The sequence below is a fragment of the Brassica rapa genome, chromosome A10 (genome assembly GCF_000309985.2).
Source record: "Brassica rapa cultivar Chiifu-401-42 chromosome A10, CAAS_Brap_v3.01, whole genome shotgun sequence".
NCBI classification, from domain to species: domain Eukaryota; kingdom Viridiplantae; phylum Streptophyta; class Magnoliopsida; order Brassicales; family Brassicaceae; genus Brassica; species Brassica rapa.
In genome coordinates this window covers 9,179,917-9,203,260 of record NC_024804.2, presented here as the reverse complement: position 1 = coordinate 9,203,260, position 23,344 = coordinate 9,179,917, and the positions used below count along the sequence as shown (strand labels likewise).

The window sequence follows — 23,344 nt, the reverse complement described above, 5'->3', positions numbered from 1 at the left end:
AAACCTATAAGATTTGAATATATATTAGATCGATATATATTACATTAGACCGATATATATATATATATATAATTGTAATATATATAATTTAAATTTTAATAATTAAATATATATTAAAGATTACCAAAAAAGTGTTGGATGGTCGATTTGGATCGGTGATGCCTAAACCTTCTCGTCCCGGCATCTGGCGGAGGTCTTCCACTGTAAATCTAGCATACGGAGCATGCGATGGCCCCCATCAAATCCGGATGGACAGCTGTAGGAGCTGGCGCAGCATCATCAGGAGCGGGTGGAGGCTGCTGATCAGGATTGTGTGGAGGAAGCTGATCATACTGACGCTGGTATGGAGGCTCATACTGAGGATAGTATGGAGCAGGCTCATACGGAGCAGGAGGCACATACGGAGCAAGAGTCGTCTGCAGTGATCTTCCCTGAGATTGGCTCTCAGGGACATGCTCCTGGGTGGATGCAGTGCCAGAGCTATAAGCTGATGGATCCGGCCGACTAAATAATGTAGCTGCATTATAGGGTCCGGCCACCATGTTCCTAATTCTCTTTCTACTGCGAGCCATATCGTCGATCTTTAAAAAAAGAACATAATGGTTATAAACAATTTAAATCTGTTATTAAAAATAATCTAAAACTAATTTCATACCTAATCTAATTCCATCCTAAAATAATTGCAAACCTAATCTACTTTCATCCTAAACTAACTACCTAAAACTAAAAAAAAAAATTACCTATAGAGAGAAGGTAAATTGTTGTTAGAGAGAGAGGAAGGAGCAAAGAAATAGCTTCGGCTTTCTAATTTTATATAGGGATTTAGGTTTCGTCGTAATGGAAAAGTAAATTACGACCAATAAGGGACGATCCGCGATTTTGGACGAATTAGGGACGAGACATTACGACGAATTAGGAACGATCTGTGTTTTAATATTACGACGAATTAGGGACGACTTAATATTAACAGCTCAATTATGACGACCATGTTATGACGACCATGGTTATACGAAAAATGATCCAAAGAGATTATCAAACCTCGAAGATTCGTCCGAAGAAACTGAATTTTCTCCAGTTTCTTGGGACGAATCCTCAGGCGTCTGATAAATCTCTCCGAGAGATTAAGAACTTTTTGTTTTGATTTTTCCCTTGTGCATTTATAGAAAGAGAGTGGTGCATTTACGTTGAGTTTACATCTTCAACGTTAACTGGACGTAACAGATTGCAAGGAGTTTAGGATGAAGAAGATGTAAACTCGTCGTAGAGTTTTACAGCTCATAGACAACAATTTAACTTCGACATTTTTTTGTATCTTTTACAACGAAACTTTACGACAAACAATTTCCTTGTTGGTTAATGAGTATTTTACAACGAAACATGTTACCTATATTTTTCGATGAATTTACGACGATCTGTCTTTTACGACGGATGTTTTACGATAATTCACATATCGTCGTAAATGTACGAAAAATTAACGAGAAATAAGTAGTTGTAAAGCGGGTGTTTTCTTGTAGTGTAAAGTTTTTTCACTTTTTAAAACTTAAACAATTTGTGTGACTTTCTATTTTGATTAATGAATATCTATATTTTTTTAAGAAAGAAGGGTGGTCATAAAAGTAATATGTTTGTTTCAAAAAAGAAAAGAAAGAAAGAGGAGATGACATTTTTTTCATGATAGATTCACCAACCAAATAGTATTTAAGTATTTGATATTTTTTAAAAAAGGAAACAAAATTGAATATCCAAATTAGATTATATTTTTAAAATAAAATAATAAAAATACATAAAAATAGTTACAAAAAAGAAATAAATTAATATTGTTAAGTCTTTAGCAAAATACTAAACCCTATACCCTAAATCCGAAACCCTAAACATTAAACCTTAAACTTTGGATAAACTCTAAACATTGGAAAATCTTAAACCCTAAATCATATATTAAAAGCTAAATTTTAATAAACTAAACCCTAAATCCTAATTACTAAACCCAAACCCTTGGGTACACTCTGAACCCTTGGATAAATCATAAAATCTAGGGTTTAATTTTAAATATTTTTGATTTAGAGTTTATGATTTATCCAAGGGTTCAGGGTTTATCCAAGAGTTTAGGGTTTATTGATTAGGGTTTAGTGTTATTAAGATTTAATTTTTAATGTATGATTTAGGGTTTAAAATTTTCTAATAGTTTACGGTTTATCCAAGATTTAAGGTTTATAATTTAGGGTTTGGAGTTTAGGATTTAGGATATAGGATTTAGTATTTTACTAACGGTTTAACAATATTTATTTATTTATTTTTTGTAACTATTTTTATGTATTTTTATTGTTTTATTTTAAAAATATAATCTTATTTGGAAATTTAATTTTGTTTCATTTTTTAAAAGATATCAAATATCAAATATTTAAACACTATTGGTTGGTGAACTTAGAGGTTCACCCTAAAGAGTAAACCCAAGAATTTCTCTTTTTTTTTCATTTGGAACTGTAGAGAGATGCATGTGGTGAAACCGATCATTAAAACAACATCCTTGTGCGTTTCATAAATTTCTGCAATTTTTCCACTTCGGTATGGCGTTAGCTACACAAGCCCTGACCATCGTGTCCTCCTCCATCTCCACATATATTTTCATATTTTTATTTTCTGCCTCGTTAGTTTACTTCCATTTTTGGGGTTTTATGTTTTCTTTATTTTATCAAATCGTTCAAGTTACAAGGTAACTGAATAGTGTATGGACCATGTTAACTTGAGAAACATGTCAAACATTTCTTACGTTAACGTCAATACATTTAAAATTAATTTTAACGTATGTTAACGTCAATACATTACGTCAATACATGTATATCCTTTCCGAAATAAAAGATAAGAGAGAGATGGTGTAAACTGTTGACCTAAGAAGTAGCCGACTTTAAACTGTTGAGACTAAAGTCTATGCAGAGATGATAACCACTCAAATGAATATTTGACCTACTTGGCTACTTCTCTCTTTGTAACTTCTCTTTTTTTTTTTTTGAACACTATTTTTTGGTTTCTCTACATCTACAGTTCTCTCACATTGGTGGTTATCGGAAAAAGTATCAAGAAAGTGAATAGTGCAGGATTTCCAGATTTTTTTCAGACCATCTCTTGAGTTAATTCTCTGTTTGTTGTCAAAAAAGAAAGTATCTCTTTGATAGACTGACCATAAAAATCAATTGATTTTTGTTGCAGAAAAGACAATTCAATACAATGAGAAGACTCTGTATATTACAAGCTCGCAATTCGTTTTCCTTGTGATAGTTACTGTTTCCTTCTCACTTTATCAAAGCAATCAAATATTGACATATGGATACAGTGCATTTTTAGTATGGATTGGAGGAGTCTATAACCGAAGTAGATCCAGTGCTACATATTTTGAGTCAGTTTGATCCGCGATCTGGTAGCCTACTTGACTGGTTTAGTTAATCATCTGTTATTAAAAAAAACTTACTTGTGACTTTTAATAACATAACGGTTGTCTATGTATAAATTAAAGATATTAGATCATTTCCAACTTTACTTCATATTTGATTCTAAAATAGAGTTTAGAGTAAAAAATATTCTAACTCCATTTGAAAATAAAATAAACAATAAGTTTACTCCATAAATAGAGTAATGCTTTTAGTTTTTGTTCATTACTCCACTTTTCATTCCAAAATAAAACGGAATTAGAGTAAAACTCAACTTTATAATGGATATTACTCTATTTTGGAAAAATATTAAGTTTTACATTAAAATACTCTTAATTCGACGATCCCACATATTATATGCGAAACATTAATATAAAATTTAATTTTAATGGTTATGTTAAATTGACGACAACAAACTCATTCTCGCTGAAACTGAACGACAATGCCACATATTGCTTTTCATTTAATTTTATATTCACTATATATAACAAAAAAATGTTATGAAATTTAAATTATATATACATATATAGTGTTATATAGTGAAATGACTGTACTTAACGTCTTTAGTAGAGAACCTAAAAAGGCATTTTTATCCATTTCGGAAATTTAAGTAAACGAAATTGGTTTTAGAACTAGTTACCATACCGATAAAAATCAAACCAAAATAATGTTTAGACCTTTTAAAAATCTAAAGTTCTATTATTACTGACCAACTCTTTCATTTCCTCCGAATCAGCGTAACTTTATACCGTCTCTTAAAAAAAATGGACCGAGTTTAGTTACTTGATGAGTGTTGTTGAAGGATACAAACCATCTCCAACACTGATCAAGGAGATAATAATCGGTAAGATAATTGATGTAGTTTACCAATACTTTTTTTTGTCTTCCACCTTTCATCTTCTTTAGTAGAACTAATTTCTTGAGTTCATATTTATATACAAAAAAAATTCATTTAGTTATTTGAATTTAATTTATTTAGACTATGTACAACAAAGGTGTTGAATAATTTATTAAGCTGTTGAATGCTTACAATAAAGATGTTGAAAAGGTTGTGAAGGTTACGTGGATTATTTGTAGTTGAATCTTTTCAACTAGTTGAAACTTCAAAAGTGAATCCATATTTACAATATGTCACCATATTATTGGTTCTTGTGATTGTTTGTATATTTATTTAACCCTTATTATTTTAAGCCTATTAGCTTGTAATAAATAAATAAATTGTTTTTTTAATTATATTAAAATTTATTGTTTTGTGTTTTATAAATAGAGACTTGTTTTTTTTGGATTTGGATACACACACACAAATACATACACACACACACACACAGAGACACACACACACACACACACACACATATATATATATATATAAATTTTATTTTATTTTCTAATATTCTTTGTTTATATTTTTAGATAATTGTTTGTAAGATAAAGTCTAAGAATTTATAATCATAAAATTTAAATATTTATAAATATAAAATAATAATAGATGAATAAAGTGTTTGATTCCTTAAAAAAAATATTGTAAATATATAAAAATTAGATGTATTATGAATGATTATGTGGAGGTGAAAAAGATGATGTGGAATGATAAAAGTGAAGAATAGTGCGTCAAAAATATTTAACCAATGTACATAGTCTTATTTGTATATAAAAATCCCATCAAAATTATTCACTTTCTTCTCTTGCCTTCCATTTGTTTGTAGTTGTTAATTTCTTTGGACTCATTTGTACCAATGGTGTCCTAAGTTTACTTCATCTTTCACATTTTTCATGAATCTATTGTGCTGGCTGAGATTTATGTCTCAAAAGTGAAGATTAATTATAAATTGTTTTTTTTTTTATTAATGTGGAGGTATTACAGATCTATATAATGTTTCAGACAAATTTTCAAAGAGAAGTATAATTCACATATGGATCCTTTCTCCGATTATTTAGATGAGTCCAAAGTATACCTTCATATCCTTATGGCCACATATGTTAAAGTGTTATATGTAGCTGGTTCGAACTCGAGTTAGTTTCCCAAAGTCCATCTTTAAACATATTTGAGCTCAAGAGTGTGTCTTTAAACATATTTGATCTCTCATGTGTTTTTAGCTGCATATTAAAGCAACTAAAATGTGACCGATAATTATTAATAAATATAGTGTTTCAAATGAAAATATAGTTTGACTAGCAACTATTAATAAATACAATGCTAGTCAAACCTTACAATAGCGATGATTATAATTTTGTCTTTTTAAAGAGATTGTTTTTAGTTTGAATAATGTGATGTTTAACATGGCATATGACTTTGCAAGTCTAGACAACTCAATTAATATGACAGCTGACTTAGCAATTCAAGTCATCTTAATCAACAGTTCAAATAATGTCATGTTGTATTGAAATTATTGACCACAATAGTAGTTTGACAATGGAAATCTTTAAAAAAAAACAAATGAAAATATGTTTTCACACATGCACCTTTTATTTCAGATACTAATAATCATCGCATATGTTTAGAGTTTTTTTTTTCTTTTTTTTGTAAAAGGGCTTTCAGCATATGTTTAGAGTTGAAATACTAATTGGACGTTTTCCCAACAGATGCAGAAACACCGTATATACCAAGATTCAGGGCATTTAAAACAGAAAACACTGATAATTTTTTTATATAATATTCTGCTAGGATGTTTAATCCAGATTTTAGTTAATTTTTGGATTGTCTATAATTGCTTACATATCGACAAATCAATAATATCACTTAACTATTGGTCAACCATATGAGATAAAGAGAAAGAACCAACCAGTAACTACTTATTCAGACTTCTGTTTCGTAGACTAATATGGCCCAAGGGCTTGCACGTGGTTGCGAAATTATCAGCCTAGTTCGTCAACTCAATTATGCAAGTTTTTTTCTGGCAACATTCTTATGCTATCTTGGTATTTAATATTGTACATGAATTCAACCAATAAATTAAGCATTGTCATTAAATAGTGGTCTCAAACTAGCTAGTATATGTTTGCAACATGTCTTTCAGTGTTCGAATATTGTCTGCTTTGATTGTCCCGTACATAGAAAAATTAACTAAGATTACCAAAATTTAACTAAAAAATAATTAGGTAAACAATGTGCATTGAGATGCTTTCGAAGTAATAATAGCATAAAACAACTCAACGCATGCAATGGATCAGCTTCATAACAATATGTGCAAGAATCATAATACAAGATTCGCTCGAAATTCAAAAACAAAAATATCAGCACTTCCATTTTCGTTTTCTTCATCTAAAACAATAATCATCACTAACATGTCAATTTGTACAAAATTAATAATGTAAATAAATATCATGTCGAGAACATTCCACCTCACAAGAAGGCAAGGAGAATTCGACCCCGGAGAGCCATACACGTGGACATGTTTAAGGGCCACACAAGAGGAAGAATACATTGCACCTTAGGGCATCAGCATTGCTAGATATGCAATTGCATATCTTAGTATTACTTTAATAATATAATTAGATTAGGGAATTTGCACTAGATAGCAAAGTTATGGAAGGTAATTGGATATCTGGTAGAGAGACTGTGCAAAATGAGGTAATACCAAAAGTGTCCTCATATCCACAACTAAATAATACACAATGTCGACTGACACGTCAAAATGTTGTTGACGAGAAAATTTTAATAATTTAATGGAAAAAATATCATAACACTGTCGCGCCCGTCACATCAATTTGTAAAATATCTCACAGCTCTTCTATCTGCAATCATTGTAGGTATATTCGGTTGCAAACAACCTGAAGAGTTCCCAAATTTACCAGACTACGAATTAATACTGGGTGAACATAACGGAAGACCCAGAACCAGATCGGAAATGCAGTTGAAAGGCGAGGTCCGGGAAAATGATAGTGAAACCGAGAGGTCAAAATATTGTTGACCGGTAACTTTAGCATCCGTCCTAACAATTTGTAAAATATATCAAAACTCTTCTCTCTTTAATTATTAGAGCTACATCCGGTTGCTATATCTAATATCATAGTTTTAAATTAATGTAACCGGTTTCGCCAAGTGTATTGCGTTTTCAATACAAATTTAATTATTTGCGAGTAACCCGGGTAGCAGGTAACGAGGAAGGTGTGGGTAAAGGAGATAATTGGCAACTCATGGAAAAATTGTCATGGTTCGCCAATTATTAAAAAGTTTGCATAGATCTGCAATTACCACCCTGAATTTTGATTTCTAGCTAAATAGGCCATTAGATTAAGAGATTTTGGTAAGGTACATGAGTAAAAGTAAAAATTATTGGTAGAAGTTTTGGTAGGTTCTTAGCAAAATATTAAATTTTGTTTTTTTTTTGATAATTGTTTGGTAGGATTTTAAAATAAAACATATAACATTAAACATAAGAACATTACAAAGTTGAAAAAAAAATTACAAAGTAGAAAAAAAAATTACAAAGTTGAAAAAAAATTACAAAGTTAGAAAAAATTACAATAACATAAAAGCCACCGATTTTAATTTTAAGGCCCAAATTTATCCCATATATGTTCGATCAAATCATGTTTCAATTGTTGATGGACTGGTCTTACCCCAAACTCTTGCTCGACGATCAAGTGAACTAAAAATCTCTGTAGGCATCTTAACGCAAAATGAAACATCCTGATCTTGAAACGTCTCATCTTGATCGTCTGTACGTCGTTCATCTTCGACAATCATATTATGGAATATGATACATGCTCTCATAATATTAGCTATCTTCGAATCGTCGTCAACGCTTCCGATTTGGTGCCTTCGGTGTCGAGAGAGATCGAGAAAAGAAAGAAATGTGACGAACGAGAGAGAGAGAGAGAGAGAAAGAGAGAGAGAGAGAGAAAGAGAGAGAGACACACCCGTTTCCGTGTTTGCAAACCGTCCACTTGCGACACGTGCCCCTGAAGGACGAGCCAAATAACTTCTTAACTTAGAAGTTTTTCCAAACATATCCAGCCTTTTTGATTTAAATTTCGACCCAAATATACTAAGAAGTGGGCTTAAGAAGTCCCAATACTGATGCCCTTAGAAGCGACACACCGTTTTCTACTAACAATAACGAACTTCTTTAAGTCTGTTCAAAAAAAAAAGAACAATAACGAACTTCTTTAAGTCTTGTTGAATTTTGTTTAGTTTAGTTTCATAAGACTTGGCAAAAGAAGATTTGGTTGTCCCCTCTTCGTAGATTTTCTTTAGATGCTATTATGGGTCCCATGACTCCGACCAAGTTAGCTTAATAACGTTTTTAAGTCTTTTTGTCCCGCAAAAATTTCAAACTGTCTGTTATGTATATGCCCAATGCACTGATGATCACATATTCAATTATAAATTATCTGTATTAAGACATATACATATATGATCGATAATTGTATTTAATTAACGAGGATGTCAGTTTGAGTTGAGGTTCTTTTACATTACTCGAGATATCCATGCTTATCATGGGATTTTGAATGCATTGCATGTGACTGTTTGTGATTAAGATAATATCTTACTCATCTAATCATAAACAAACATAATAATAAAATACGAGTCCATTTGAGTTTTAAAAAGTTGTACTAAATTATTAAAGAAATATAATTTTGATTGAATAAAAAATGTAGAATTACATTTAAAAATGAAACTTTCCATATCAATTTATATCCATGCAATTCATTTGTTAATGTTGATATGGAAAGTTTCATTGTTGGTTATAATAAAAACTTTCTATGTTGGTTATCAATTTTTGTTTTTCTAAAAATTTTTTGTCACATAATAACATACTGACGGTTAGAGTTACTTCTGTCATGTTGAAAAGCTGTCCACCAACTCACAATGATGAACAAAATTATGAAAATAAAATTAGATCATTAATACAACGAAGGTATCTATAAAATCATCGAAATGGAATAATGTTCAAGAAAACCTCGGAGATAGCAGTTAGATATGAATCATACTTCATAATTGTTAAGACTTTAATTAATTAGAGGAAGCAACGCATCAGACAAAACATGTCGGTTATGAATCAATATATACCGTTGATTAAAGGCACCGCTTGAATTAGAGTATACGTTGATTAAAAGCATCACTTGAGTCATTATATAAAGTGATCAAAAGCAATATGAGAAGAAGGGGGAGGGGGGAAGAAAAAAGAGATAATATTACTCACAATTAATTGGATTTAATCTTTTTTTTTTCTCCATAATAAGTTAAAGAAGGAAAACTCAGAATAAAGCTTGCTTCGTTGACAGAGAAAGTTATGAGTTTCGTGGAGATCATCGGGAACTAGCTACTCCGGAAATGTCAAGGGAACTCCCGGCATCCGAGAAAACGAGGACAACTTCACTTTCCCAAGAGTCACGTAGATGGTTGAGAATGGTTACCAATGTCGGATGATTTCGAAAAACAACCTAGCAGAATGTGCCAGATTTAGTGGGTGGGCGAAGCTAGGTTTGTAATAGTTTGATTTCAACATTTTGTTCAAAACAAGCTTGTAACCGTATCTTATTCCCGATTTCAGGCAGATTTATATATATAATCGTTTTTGAAAAAAAAAGAGAAAAGAAGTGCGCTAGGGTTTCGGTACGGGTGTGTTGTACGGATATCGATAGTTGTATCCTCAAGATAGACGCCTATAAAACTACACACACCATTGTAAAGGTGAATTTCTTTCTTAGGAGATTGATTAGATAAGCCTCTATCAAACTACAATCAGTTAAGACGAAGAAACATATTTATCTCGTAACTTTTTATAAGGGTATATTAATCGAGTAAGATTTATAAAAGTTTATAAACTCAAACATATTGAGTACGTGAGATTGATTTGCATCTGTACTTTGGAGTAACAATAATGAAAGTTAAACTTACGAATAAAGTTGATGTTTGATTGTTTGGCATTTCTCTCCCTGCAATAAAACATCCTTTATAGTATTCTAATTCATTTCAGTAAAATTTTTTTTTTTTTGGTCAAACCTTCATTTCAGTAAATAATGTCCTATCTTTCAACCGATACTCGTTTATTTATTTACAACTAGGTGCTGAGACCCCGCGCAAGTGCGGAGCTGGTTACTTTAGATATCGGTGGGACGGTATGATTTACGAGATGTTGGTGTTGTTTAAGATTTGTGCAAATTAAAGAATAAAATTTATCGGAAATAAGACAACAAAATTGATCTTAGCTTTTGACGATTAACTCAAGTTAGAGACATCTCCCAAAACGGAAGGAAAATTCAAAACGTATAATTAAGGTAAAATATAGAGAATGTGAAAAAGGCCTAAACATGAAACAGAAAGCGTGGAACAACGGAAAGGGAAAGATAAGAAGATGAAGAAGCTTACGTCAGGTATATGAAATTAAAAAGACAGATATTGTGACAGCGCAACACCAACTTATTTGGGGGTCTATATCAAGTTATTAACTCTGTATATATCCGTTGTTTGAATAAATACTCAAAGTTTTAAACTACTTGCATTACAAAATTATTTTATTTTTTCAAAATACATATTGTTTGCTAGTACTTGTTAGGGAGCTCAAGGACCGTAGTAGCGTATATTAAAGCTACACTAATCTTCATCGCTAAGATCACACATTGTCTACATCCTCAAAGTTAGGATATTCCAAGTAACACTTCTCCTCGTCTTCCTCGTCACGGGTTTCATCTTCATCTTGTAAACTCCAAGTAACCATCTTCCAAAACGCAGCACTCCACTTCTCTTCCCTCTTCAGGCTTAGCGGTGGTCTGTGACAAAATCCAGCCGTTGGATTGAAACAGAGCTCTTATATTGGCTTTGTGGTTCATAAGAGTTTCAAGAATGGTGAAACTGGAAGCATCATGGCGAGTGGCTCCCCTTCTAAGGAGATCTGCCCCCTGTGTGAAACAGTTTAACAAAACATAAAGATTAAAATAGTTTAACAAAACATAAACGAAGGTTGACTTTTTTACATTATGAAAAAGTAATTGTGGGTTTAAAATGTTTGGGCTCAGATTATGTTGGGCTCTATGTCTAAAACATGATTTGAACTTAAAAACTGAAAATAAAAAAAAACGTTAGGTTATCTTTTTTTTTTTCTCTGTCGTCGGGACAGCATTACTTGTGAGATCGCTGGCATGATTAGAGCTTAAGTTTGTGAGATTGGGGAGCGATAATAGTGTGATGCGTTATTGAAGAGGAGTTTACTTACATCAGTTAGGCTTCGTCCGCATCATTCCATTGTCGTTGGTCCTCGGGTGCTTCGTCGTCGTCGGAATCTGCAAAATAAAAGGTTTTAATTTGTTAAGTAAGATGTCTTTTATTTCTTTTAGATTCGGTTGCTAAAAACATAATTCATTCAGTTTTCCTGTTTGTTTGGAGATTGCAGGGATGAAACTGTGGATCACAGAATCATGTAAGAAAAACAGAGAAAAATCATTAGTTGTTCATAAAAAAACCCATAGACAAAACCAAAACAAAAACATGAAGACACGTTTCATATATGAACAAAGAATAAGCAAAGCAGAGTTAAAGTGATAAAAAATAAGTTAGAAACAATTATCACCAGTTCATCAAGGAGGAGAATGGTGATGCCCATAAACTCTCTATTCTTGTTAATGTTCCTGGAATCCTAGAATCGGATGAGCCGACCAACAATGGACTGAGTGGACCTTCCAAGGCGGAGAGAGTTGAAGGTGGAGTAGGGAACGGCGGCAATGGCGGCTGAAGCGGTTGGAGCAGCTGGATAAGTCGTTTTCGCTTCGCGAAAATAAAGCGATCGGAAAACTGAGAAAGAAAAGTTTGAGACAAGATGGAGCTTTTACATCGAGGGATTCTATATATATGAGAGCTCTGAAGGCGTTAGAGGAGAAACTAAGCGTTTGGTAGGCGCAAAACGTGCATAGAGCCTTAAAGATCGACCATAATAGCTGATTGCTGGAAGGAGAATCGCAAGCGACGAATGAGATAGTGAAGATGGCGGCTTCCCTAATCTTCTTAGCTTTGTCCGTATCACCACTTTGGGCAGATACAAAGCCTAATAAACAGAAAATCAATAAGCCCAAAGCCCACTTTTTGTCGAAGTCCATTCGTTACCCATCAATTCAAAAAAAAAAGAGAGGTGTGGTCCACAATGTTATATTAATTTTCGACCTTCATAATCTATATTAGTTTCAGCCATCATTGTACAAAGTATCATTTAGGACAGTGGTATAATTGTGGATGTTTATATCTCAATAACCTGGGCTCGAATCACATATTTGACACTTTTTCACACTTTAAAAAAGTGGAACCCACATACCGCTGACGTGTCGCATCAGGAGGAGAGAAACTCTCTTATTATATAATAGATTACTAGGTGACCGGCCCGCACCCTGTGCGGGCATAAGAACATGATCGGTCCGTACCCTGTGTTCTCTCTCGGCCCGTACCTCACGAGAGGGAACACAATAACGTCAGTATGAAGAGGCATATATTGTGTGTATGTATAATTGCAACATCACAAAATATTTTGTGTGCTTACGAAGATACTTTCATTCAAAAAATAGGATAAATAGTGTATAGTTTTAGAAGTAACAGATTTTATATTATCATTAATTAGAATTGTATTGTATATGTGTCGTAATTCTTTATTTAGGTGAATAATATTATTTTTCCATAAATAATAAACAAACATTTATGTAGACATATTAAAAGAAAATATAAAAAATCAAAATATTATCCATAAATAATATAAATTATGAAGTACATTTCTCGATAAAAAAAGCAAATTCAAATAGAAACTTGCAAAAAATTAAATAAATTTTGTAAGCAATTTGACGGGTTAACATTATTTGATAGATTTATAAATTTCTAAATTTTATTGAACATGAAATAATATTAAATTGACATACCGTCATCGGTCTCCTAACTCATCACAACCCATCTAGCAAATGCAAAAAATAAATAATTGCAACAGTTTATTCATTTTAAAATTTGTGTTTGAAAAAAAGTAGATTAAAATTACGTACCGTGACTACAAAATATTCTGAAAAACTTGTTTGTAGACAACATTCAATGTTTTTGTCTTCGGCTTCCTTTCTTTACCAGTTATTAGGATTTTTAATCCAGATCTCGACTTAACTCTTGAAAGTGCAACTTTGCCTTGCATTTTGTAAGAATTTTATAAATTATTTTAAAATTATGATAAATTTATTCTTTAAACAACGATAAATAATTTAAAAATAATATTAATAAACATTTTTGGATTTTGTAATATTTAAAATAGTTATTATATAATTATATTCGAACACAGTTAATCAAGTAGAGGATAAAACTATTATAATTATCTTATATAAAATTTCGTTCATTTTATTTTATAGGTTATAAATATTAAAAGTAATAAATAAAACATTATTAGTCGTTCAATAATTTCGAGAATAGTTTCCATAAATTGTTATTTGTAATATTCGTTAAATTATATGGCAAGTGATGTTAAACGTCAATAAGTTAAACAATTCTTCCATATTTGGAAAACATATATATATATATATATATATATATATATATATATATATATATATATATATATTACAATGACAAAATAAATGGTAAAGTATGTAAACACCTGTTTTCTACCAGCGTGAGTTAGAACACCGCCGTACTTAAGAATCATAAGGGCCTCTACAGGTCTTTATTCTTCGCCTTCACCATTCCACTTCAGCGGCTTCAGTTGAACCTTCCTGTATATCCCTGAAAAATTTCCTTCCTGCGCCATTCCAAAAGGTTCTCTGCTGTGAAAAAATGACCTCATGAATTAAATAAAAAATGCATAATGCTAGCTTACTTATAAGATAGTATATTCAACAAAAAAATGATATAAGATAGTATTACTAAATGATACTATGTAATACTTTCCCGACAATATTCAACAAAAAGAGAGAAAGTACTAAAGAACCTCTTCAAGAACTGCTTTAACTTGGCGAAGCTTCTCAACATGTTCAATCAAGGTTTTCTGGATCACTATCACTCTCACGACCTGGTCTACATATAAAAAAAGGAAGACTATATTGTCGTTACCAGTATTCAACACATGGAAAAGATAGACCAGATATGCTTTTTGGAGACAAGACACGAAGAGTTGAGTTCCGGGTTCTAAAGATGAGGAGCCTTTGCATCTAAACACATTTTTCTTAGTACACAAGCAGCATTGTCGTAATACCTTAATAGTATGAGAGGAGAGATTTGTGAATAATACTTTAAAGAATGAAAAGAGAATGTTTGTATTTTAAGACCTTGGGTGTTTCCTATATATATACAGTCGATTTATTCTCATATTAATGATTTTAATATTTTGCACAATAAATAATAAAATCGTTTAAAGAAAGATATTAAATGTGTATTGTCAAAAAATGATTTGCATATGATATGATTTTAACTTGCGCAAGTAATCCATATTAGAAAGGTAAGTTATTAAAAACAAACAACCTAATTAGAAACATTAAAATATTTTGTAAGCAATATAATAAATATGATATCAACATGCGCAAGTTTACCGTTTGAATAATAAAGAAAGTTTTTAATATTTGTCTTAATTCTAAATCTTGCCCAAAGGTAAACTAAATCGATAAAATTTAATGATTTCAACTTGCGCAAGTAATCCATATTGTGAATAAGTGATTTGCATATTTAATGATTTCAACTTGCGCAAGTAATCTATATTAGAAAGGTAAGTTATTTAAAACAAATTTTGTCAATAAGTTATTTGCATATTTAATGATTTCAACTTGCGCAAGTAATCCATATTAGAAAGGTAAGTTATTAAAAACAAACAACCTAATTAGTAGGGGTGGGCACTTTACCCGATATCCGAAGTGGCACCCGAACCCGATCCAAAAAACCCGAACTGAAATCCGAACCTAAGTAGCAAAATACCCGAACGGGTATTGAATAAGGAGAGATTGGATACCCGAACCCGAACGGATAATACCCGAACCTGAATGGATATCCAAAAATAACCGAACATATGTATAATTAACCTTATATTTCTAGTTTACATCTCTCATTTTATATAAAATATTTATATTGATACTACACATACTTTAAGTTCATATGATATACATACAATTACGAAAAAAATGATTTGCTACTCACTTAAAATGCATGTCAAGTTTTTTATTTAAAAAATTAACAAAAAGTTACATCTGAAATTTAAAAAAAAATAACTAAATTAATGCCTTTTTAGTTTTAAAATGTTATGTCCAAATCTATTAACTATTCAATCTATTAAAAATAAAAAAGTTAGTTAACTGAAAGTTATATTTTTAAATATAAGAAACTTGAGAAATGAAAATTTTAATTTTTTTTTTCAAAATCTAAATATCTGAACCAGATCCGAAGTAACCGAATCCGAACTAAAAATACCCGAACCCGACCCGAAGTACAGAAATTTCCGAACGGGTTCTACACCTCTATACCGAAATATCCAAAAATCTGAAATACCCGACCCGAACCCTAACGGGTACCCAAGGCTAAACTAAATCGATAATTATTATCCCCTAGCTATATATGGGCTTAACGAAATCGACAATAGTTTTGGGCTTGTCTACATAAGCGATTGATTAAAATAAATGAAAAAGAAAAATTAAAAAAACCAGCCAATAGAATTATAACGTTTTTCTTGAGAAGCTCTATATGAGCGCCACCTCAGCAGAAATCACTAAATTGACTTCTCTTTTAATGTATAGGGGGATATAATAGATTTCGGAGCTATACCTATATTTTCAGTTTTTTTCATTTTTTGGATAATTTTTTTATTATTTTAAGATTAATTAGTGTAGTATATTAAAGAGAAAAATAAACTCAATAAATAACCATATATGGCATGTATATGCTATACTCTAACCACTAAATTATAGCTAGGTGTTGTCGTGCACCATATGCAGTAATAATTTTTTTTTAAAATAAATTATATTTCAAAACAAGATTTTATTAATATTTTAGATTTTATTATTTTTTTACCTATACACTTGATTTAATTAAGGGAAATTAGGTCATACGACACAAAAAACTATAATTCACTAAATAACCAGAATCTTACCTGTCTCATTTTTTCTCTTCATATCTCTCTCTACCCTTTTACTACAAAACTAATTTTTTCCATTTTTGGTTGTTTCACAAATAAGCCTTTTAATTAAACATAAAATTAAGAAAAAATTAATAATTTTGTTCATTTTAAATCTTATTTAATAATATATATATACTTAAAAATATAACCGTTTTATCTATTTCTTTTGGTAAAATATATTAAATCAAATTTTATAAAATAAATCAAAATAGTTGATATAAAAACTGTACAATTATCAAAAACTAAAACTAAACAGTATTTATAAAATTTGTAGATATAAAATAAACTAATGATATTAAGATTAAAAATTTATAATTTTTTAAAAATTTTTTGAAAATTTTAATAATAAAAATTGTATAACTATAATAAATAGAAGTAAATAATATTTTGTAATTTGTAATGTCATATTTGAATATATTTATTTTAATGATGATGTTTGAGTTATTACCATATTTTAAAAAATTTACCAAAAATATAAATCAACATTAAATATAATGTATATGTCATATTTAGCCATAAGTCATGTCATCAATTTTAGTAGCCATGCCACATTTTTTATGAAAATAATTATAGAGAAGACATGTTATAAACAGAGCAATTAGGCATAATTTGATACTTCCTCTTAGAATTTGGTAACTTAACCTCTATTAACAACTACTTATGAATCATTTTTTTAGATTACACCCATTATCTCAAGTTTTGGAACATTGACTAAACCTAAGCAAGGCATATAATTTGGTAGGTTAAACATCTTTTCAACTAATATGAGTTTCATGTAAAGTTTGATCATTCATTTATTTTATTTGAGAAAAAAATTAATATATGTTCAAATTTGGCATGAGGTATGAAAAGAACTATCTCAAGTTGAAATAGGCTGTTTTGTCCTATAAATTTTCAAAATTTCTAGCAGATACAAAAGAAAAACGTGATTCCAAACATGGTTAGAGCTTAACTGATTAAATGGCCGTATTATTTAAGTTTTGGCAAATCCGATTTTTTTTCGGGCCTAGAATGTATCTTCAACTTCACCCGTGGGCCCACTAGTGAGTGAACTGAATTGTGTAAAATTCTGGAAAACAATTTCTTTGCTGGTGGTCGGTCTCTCGTCAAAACAACAAAACAAGCATTCTATCTATCCTGGAGGATTTCAAACAGATGCCAGCAAGCCCTTAGATTTATATTTTATTTCAGACAAGCATTGCACTGTATTTATACATGTTCTAATGTCCATATTGCGTTTATGAGAGTACTTGGGTTCTGTCTTTCTCCAAACAAATTATTCAACAGCGATGACGTGACCATCAAAGTTTCTCCCGTTCTCCATGAGAAAATGACGAGCAAAGTAGCAGCTTCTGCATTTCTCTCTCGCAGTTACGAACTGAGTGATCATCTTCAACAATCATGCATTCGGATTCTCTCCTTTGGCAAATCGACTACATCTCGCATTGGTTCACACATCCACTGCCCCGTAATCAAGCTGAGTCTTCTAGATAATCTCAACTTATGGAACAATCTTTTGGGTCTTTACTTGAAAACAGATGAGATATTGAACGCCCGTAAATTGTTCGATGAAATGCCGCAGAGAACTGTTTTTGCCTGGACTGTTATGATCTCTTCTTATACCAAAGGCCAAGAGCTTGCGTCCGCGCTTTCTTTGTTCGAAGAAATGTTGGCTTCGGGAACAGTTCCGAACGAGTTCACGTTTTCATCAGTGTTAAGATCTTGTGCTGGTTTAAGAGACCTTAACTACGGAGCTAAAGTTCATGGTTCTGTTATAAAGACTGGGTTTTTGGGAAACTCGGTTATAGGAAGCAGCTTGACTGATATGTATTCAAAGTGTGGGAAACTTGAGGAAGCTCGTGAACTGTTTAGTTCTTGTAAGAACGGTGCTGATACCATCTCGTGGACCATGATGATATCTTCTTTAGTTGAAGCTCGTAAATGGAAAGAGGCGTTGGAGTTTTACTCTGAGATGGTTGAAGCTGGTGTTCCTCCTAACGAGTTCACCTTCGTTAAGCTTTTAGGTGCCTCTTCTTTTCTCGGTTTGGAGTTTGGTAAAGTGATTCACAGCAGCGTAATCGTTCATGGAGTTCTGCTGAATGTGGTATTGAAGACATCTCTTGTTGAGTTCTACTCGAGGTTTGCTGAAATGGATGATTCTGTAAGGGTGTTGAATTCGATTGGAGAACAGGATGTGTTTCTTTGGACGTCTGTGGTATCAGGGTTTGCAAGAAACTTGAGAGCCAAGGAAGCTGTTGGTACGTTTCTTCAGATGCGAGGTTTGGGTTTGCAACCGGATAATTTCACGTACACTGCAATGTTGAGCTTATGCTCCTCTGTCCAGTCGTTTGATTTAGGGAAGCAGATTCATTCACTGACGATTAAGGTCGGATTGGAGGACAACACTGATGTCGGAAATGCACTTTTAGATATGTATATGAAATGCTCGGCATCAGAAGTAGAAGCTTTGAGAGTTTTCAGAGCAATGATCTCACCAAACGTCGTCTCTTGGACAACGTTACTCTTAGGTCTTGTTGATCACGGGTTTGAACAAGATTGCTTTGGAGTGTTGATGGAGATGGTAAGACTTGGAATAGAGCCCAATGTTGTCACTCTATCTGGTGTTCTCCGAGCCTGCACCAAACTGAAATCAGTAAGGAGAGTACTAGAGATTCATGGATATCTACAACGACGACACGTAGATGGTGAAATCATCGTAGGGAATTCACTCGTCGATGCATACGCCAGCTCGGATAAGGTAGCTGATGCCTGGAACGTGGCTAAGTCAATGGGCAAGAGAGATACTATAACGTACACGAGCTTGGTTACGAGGTTTAACGAGTTGGCCAAGCATGAAATGGCACTAAGTGTCATCAACCATATGCATGGTGATGGAATCAGACCGGATCAGTTCAGCTTACCAGGGTTTATCTCAGCTTCAGCCAACCTGGGAGCTCTTGAAACTGGGAAACATCTTCATTGCTACTCCGTGAAATCAGGCTATTCTTCTAGCTCGGTTTCGGTTTCAAATAGTTTGATTGATATGTACGCTAAATGTGGTAGTTTGGAAGATGCAAAGAAAGTTTTTGAAGAGATAGCTACGCCTGATGCTGTTTCTTGGAACGGGTTGGTATCAGGTTTGGCATCAAACGGCTGTATTTCCTCTGCTCTATCTGCCTTTGAGGAGATGAGGATGAAAGGAACCGAGCCTGATTCAGTAACATTCCTGATATTGCTCTCGGCTTGTAGTAGTGGAAGATTGACCGAGATGGGTCTCGAGTATTTTCGATCAATGGAAGAGACTCATAACATTAAGCCACAGATAGAGCACTATGTTCATCTAGTTGATATCTTAGGCCGTGCGGGACGACTAGAGGAAGCAACAGGAGTTTTAGAGACGATGCCGTTGAGACCAAATGCTCTGATCTTCAAAACATTGTTGAGAGCTTGTAGATACCATGGGAATTTATCTTTAGGAGAAGATATGGCTAACAAAGGCTTAGCACTTGCACCATCTGATCCAGCCTTCTACATTCTTTTGGCAGACTTATACGAAGAATCTGGGAAACAAGAGTTGGCCCAAAAGACTCGAAGTTTGATGAGCCAGAAAGGTTTGAGTAAGAAGCTAGGGAAGAGCTCTGTGGAGGTTCAAGGAAAAGTTCACAGATTTTTCAGTGAGGATGTTACTACAGTTGAGAAAACGAAGGGGATTTACGCAGAGATAGAATGGATAAAGAGTGAGATCGAAAGGTCAGGCTTTACGTACCGAGGTAATGAAAATGCAAGCTATCACAGCGCGAAGCAAGCTGCTGTGTTTGGTCTTGTGTACACATCAGCACAAACTCCAGTTCATGTTGTTAAGAACAAGATCCTGTGTAAGGACTGCCATGACTTTGTTTCTCTCATCACCCGGTTAGTCGATAAGAATATAACTGTAAGAGATGGGAATCGAGTACATGTCTTTAAGAATGGTAAATGTTCTTGCAAAGCCGAAGAAACATCATTTGTATTATCATAGACTTTTGAGAAGACATTTATGAAAAGGGTAATGATATTGTCATCGTTTCCAAAATTATTACGCATTTATTCAGAGCATGACTAAACAACACTAGCCAAACAAAGCAACAACACAAACAATGAGAAAACTGGAAGTTACTCCTTCAACAGGGGATCGGTGGAGCTAGCAGCTGGGATTTTTGTTTTGGACTCTGAAATTAGACCTTCAAGGGTTCTGTAGAAATCTTCAGGGAGAGGACCAGGTCGGTGCTGAGGAACGTGCTTTGGGATCGGTGCATCATTCTCAATTACTTCACACTCGTAGTCATCTGGAACACCCCAAGGGTCCCATTCTGCAAACACAAACCAAAAAAATTAACGACTCCATGGTGAAGAAAGTGTTGTAAAATAGGGAAACTCAGAACCAAGGGCCTCTAAATTCAAGAACACTGAAGTTTGCTCGGTAGCATATTACAAGACAAGAATGTGATAAGGCTCAAACAATAGCTACTTCTACAATAGATGGTTACACTTCATAACAACAAAATATAAGATCCCTGAAACCTCACTTAAAAAGGATCATGAAAGTCAAAAGAGATCATTAACACTATCATACGTATTTGAAACATGACCAAGCCTAGGCTTGGAAATTTGAACTGAAAACCAAACCAAATAAAACGAAACCGAAATGTCCAAACGATTTCTATTTTTCTATGAAAACCTGAAAGGATTTCTATTTTTCTATGAAAACCCGAAAACTATCCAAAATAAAAACCAAATGGGTATCTAAATATCTAAAATACAATTCATATATCTAAAACATATTACATATATATTTAGTTTTGAAACAACCAACTATCCTAAAAGTACTCTATTTATAAATCGAATGACTCTGAAATTTTTTTTTCCCAAAAATCTTTATCCAAATAGGCCAATATTTAATCCAAAAAGAAACAAATTATCCCAAACTTATACCCTAATCAGCAAAAAAATTTACGGAAAACCAGAACTGGAATCGAACTGAATTCAATTTTTTCTCGGATTCTAGCCAATTGCCAACCTTGTTACTGGAACTGAACCGAAACAATTTCATCAATAGCCGCATTGTTCCTATAATTCTATATCCGCCAAAAAATAAACCGAAACCAATTGTCCAGGGCTAACCAAGCCTATGTGACACTGAAGCAAATTGTCACCAATGACCCATAAAACAATACAAAAAGCTCGACTTTTGCAATGCTCTGTGTTCAGATTAATTTTCTACCTAATGAACCACTAATCCTCTAGATTCAGATTCTATAGTAACAAATGAGACCGCATGATAATGGTAAGAACACACGAACCGATCATTTTTCCAATGAGTGTGAGCTCATCTTGTGCCTCTTCGATGAGCTCTTCCACTTGGCCGCAACCAAGACGCTTCTCGATTGCCTCCCAGTCTTCCTCTTCCTTGCAGATATTGAGACGGTGGCGCGTGAACGATTCGACAGCTTTTCGGTATCCTTCATCCTCCGGCACCGCTTGGATCTCCTTCAGGGTTTTCGTGTAGAGATCGATCAGCACCGCCCTCGCGTTCGGTACAACGTCAAGCCCGACGATCCCCGTCGTCTGCTTCACTTTAGCCAATAATGGCCGTCCGATTGAGCGGATGAACATCTCATACGATGGATCTCTCTAATTAACTCCGGCGATTTTTCACTGTTGTTGGCAGTAGGCAGTATCAACTGCCACAATAGAAAACGAAATACAGATTCTCAAATGGGCCTAGTGATATTGCTTAATAGGCCTCATTAGCTTTTACATGCTTTTGTTTAATCTATTCTATTAAAAACACCAACATGACCTAAATAGGTTAGGTGTGGTTCAACTATTTTAATATAATTATTAAAAATATTTATCAATAATTTAAGAGAAATATTATACAAAAAATAAAAATATGACTAAAAACACAAATATAAAAATTAAATTTCTAAAAAAATGTAAAACAAAAAATATACCAACTTTTTAAAAAGTGGGTCAAAATCTAGTAGTATATATAAAAGTCTTAACATGGGTAAAATTTAATTAGTCATTCCAATCCAACAATGAATCATAATGAATAAAACATTTTGGAAATTAATTGACTAAGGGATCAATAATTTTAATGAGTTGGGTTAAAATGGATTGGATTTAAATAGATATTGTATTTTTTTGTCGAAGAAAACATAATAATAAAAAATAGGCAGATAAGTTATAAACATTTTTATCCTTAACTTGTTGCTAAGATCTTAGGCAGCTTCTATTTCTTTGTGTTAATATATGATATGTTTTCTTTGTTGAAATATTAAATTTATTTATCAACAAAAAAATTTACAATGCGAGCGATGATTATAAAACTTGCAAATAAAAGAATTTGCTCATTAGCCTTTCTAAATATAGTTCTCCCCAACCACCAAATCATTATGTTGCTATAAAGATACATTTTCTTCAGACGCAGAGAAAACACTCTGTTACAGATAGTTTAGTTTTGGGACCATACGATAGGTGTTATTGTGCTTCTTACTGTTTCGTTCGTGCCATACACTATAGAACATTGCTTGAAAAATCTAGTGAAGAAGACACATGTAAATGGCAGTATGTCGAGGAGAGAAGAGCGTGGTGACAGTGATATAGTGTATGGGGCGAACGAATGGTGCATGAGTATGGTGATCACGGGTTTCATTTGGCTCTCCACATAAATGACAAGCTTGATTCTCACCCCAAATTCGTGTACGATACCCCGTCGAGAGCTTGTTATCGAAAGCCAGCCATAAAATGAATGAGCACCGAGGAATTGCATGTGAAAACCAAACCAAACCAAATCACTCCATTTACTTCATTGCTTTACTGCCG

General features: G+C 32.9%; 2 protein-coding genes and 1 long non-coding RNA gene across 3 annotated transcripts; 1 reads left to right on the top strand and 2 right to left on the bottom strand.

Annotated features, from left to right (window-relative positions):
* Positions 1-2,548: 2,548 nt before the first annotated feature.
* On the bottom strand, positions 2,549-13,035 carry LOC117129184. The gene is made up of 2 exons (XR_004452808.1): positions 11,585-13,035; positions 2,549-11,270 (listed from the first exon to the last, which is right to left on the bottom strand). It is a non-coding gene; the product is annotated as an uncharacterized LOC117129184 (long non-coding RNA).
* Positions 13,036-16,782: 3,747 nt separating this feature from the next.
* LOC103844759 (pentatricopeptide repeat-containing protein At5g52850, chloroplastic) lies at positions 16,783-20,552 on the top strand. The gene has a single exon (XM_009121568.3). The coding sequence runs from the start codon at positions 17,718-17,720 to the stop codon at positions 20,493-20,495; it is 2,778 nt and encodes a 925-aa protein (XP_009119816.1). The 5' UTR covers positions 16,783-17,717; the 3' UTR covers positions 20,496-20,552.
* On the bottom strand, positions 20,454-22,217 carry LOC103844760 (probable NADH dehydrogenase [ubiquinone] 1 alpha subcomplex subunit 5, mitochondrial). Its single transcript, XM_009121569.3, has 2 exons — positions 21,817-22,217; positions 20,454-20,826 (listed from the first exon to the last, which is right to left on the bottom strand). Exons 1-2 carry the CDS (start codon positions 22,127-22,129, stop codon positions 20,630-20,632), a joined length of 510 nt encoding a protein of 169 aa, XP_009119817.1. The 5' UTR covers positions 22,130-22,217; the 3' UTR covers positions 20,454-20,629.
* Positions 22,218-23,344: the final 1,127 nt, after the last annotated feature.

Coding starts and splice junctions, on each gene's coding strand:
- LOC103844759 (XM_009121568.3), top strand. CDS start 17,718: ATGAGAGTACTTGGGTTCTGTCTTTCTCCAAACAAATTATTCAACAGC.
- LOC103844760 (XM_009121569.3), bottom strand. CDS start 22,129: ATGTTCATCCGCTCAATCGGACGGCCATTATTGGCTAAAGTGAAGCAG. Junction 20,827..21,816: donor ACTCATTGGAAAAATGATCG/GTTCGTGTGTTC, acceptor TTGTGTTTGCAG/AATGGGACCCTTGGGGTGTT.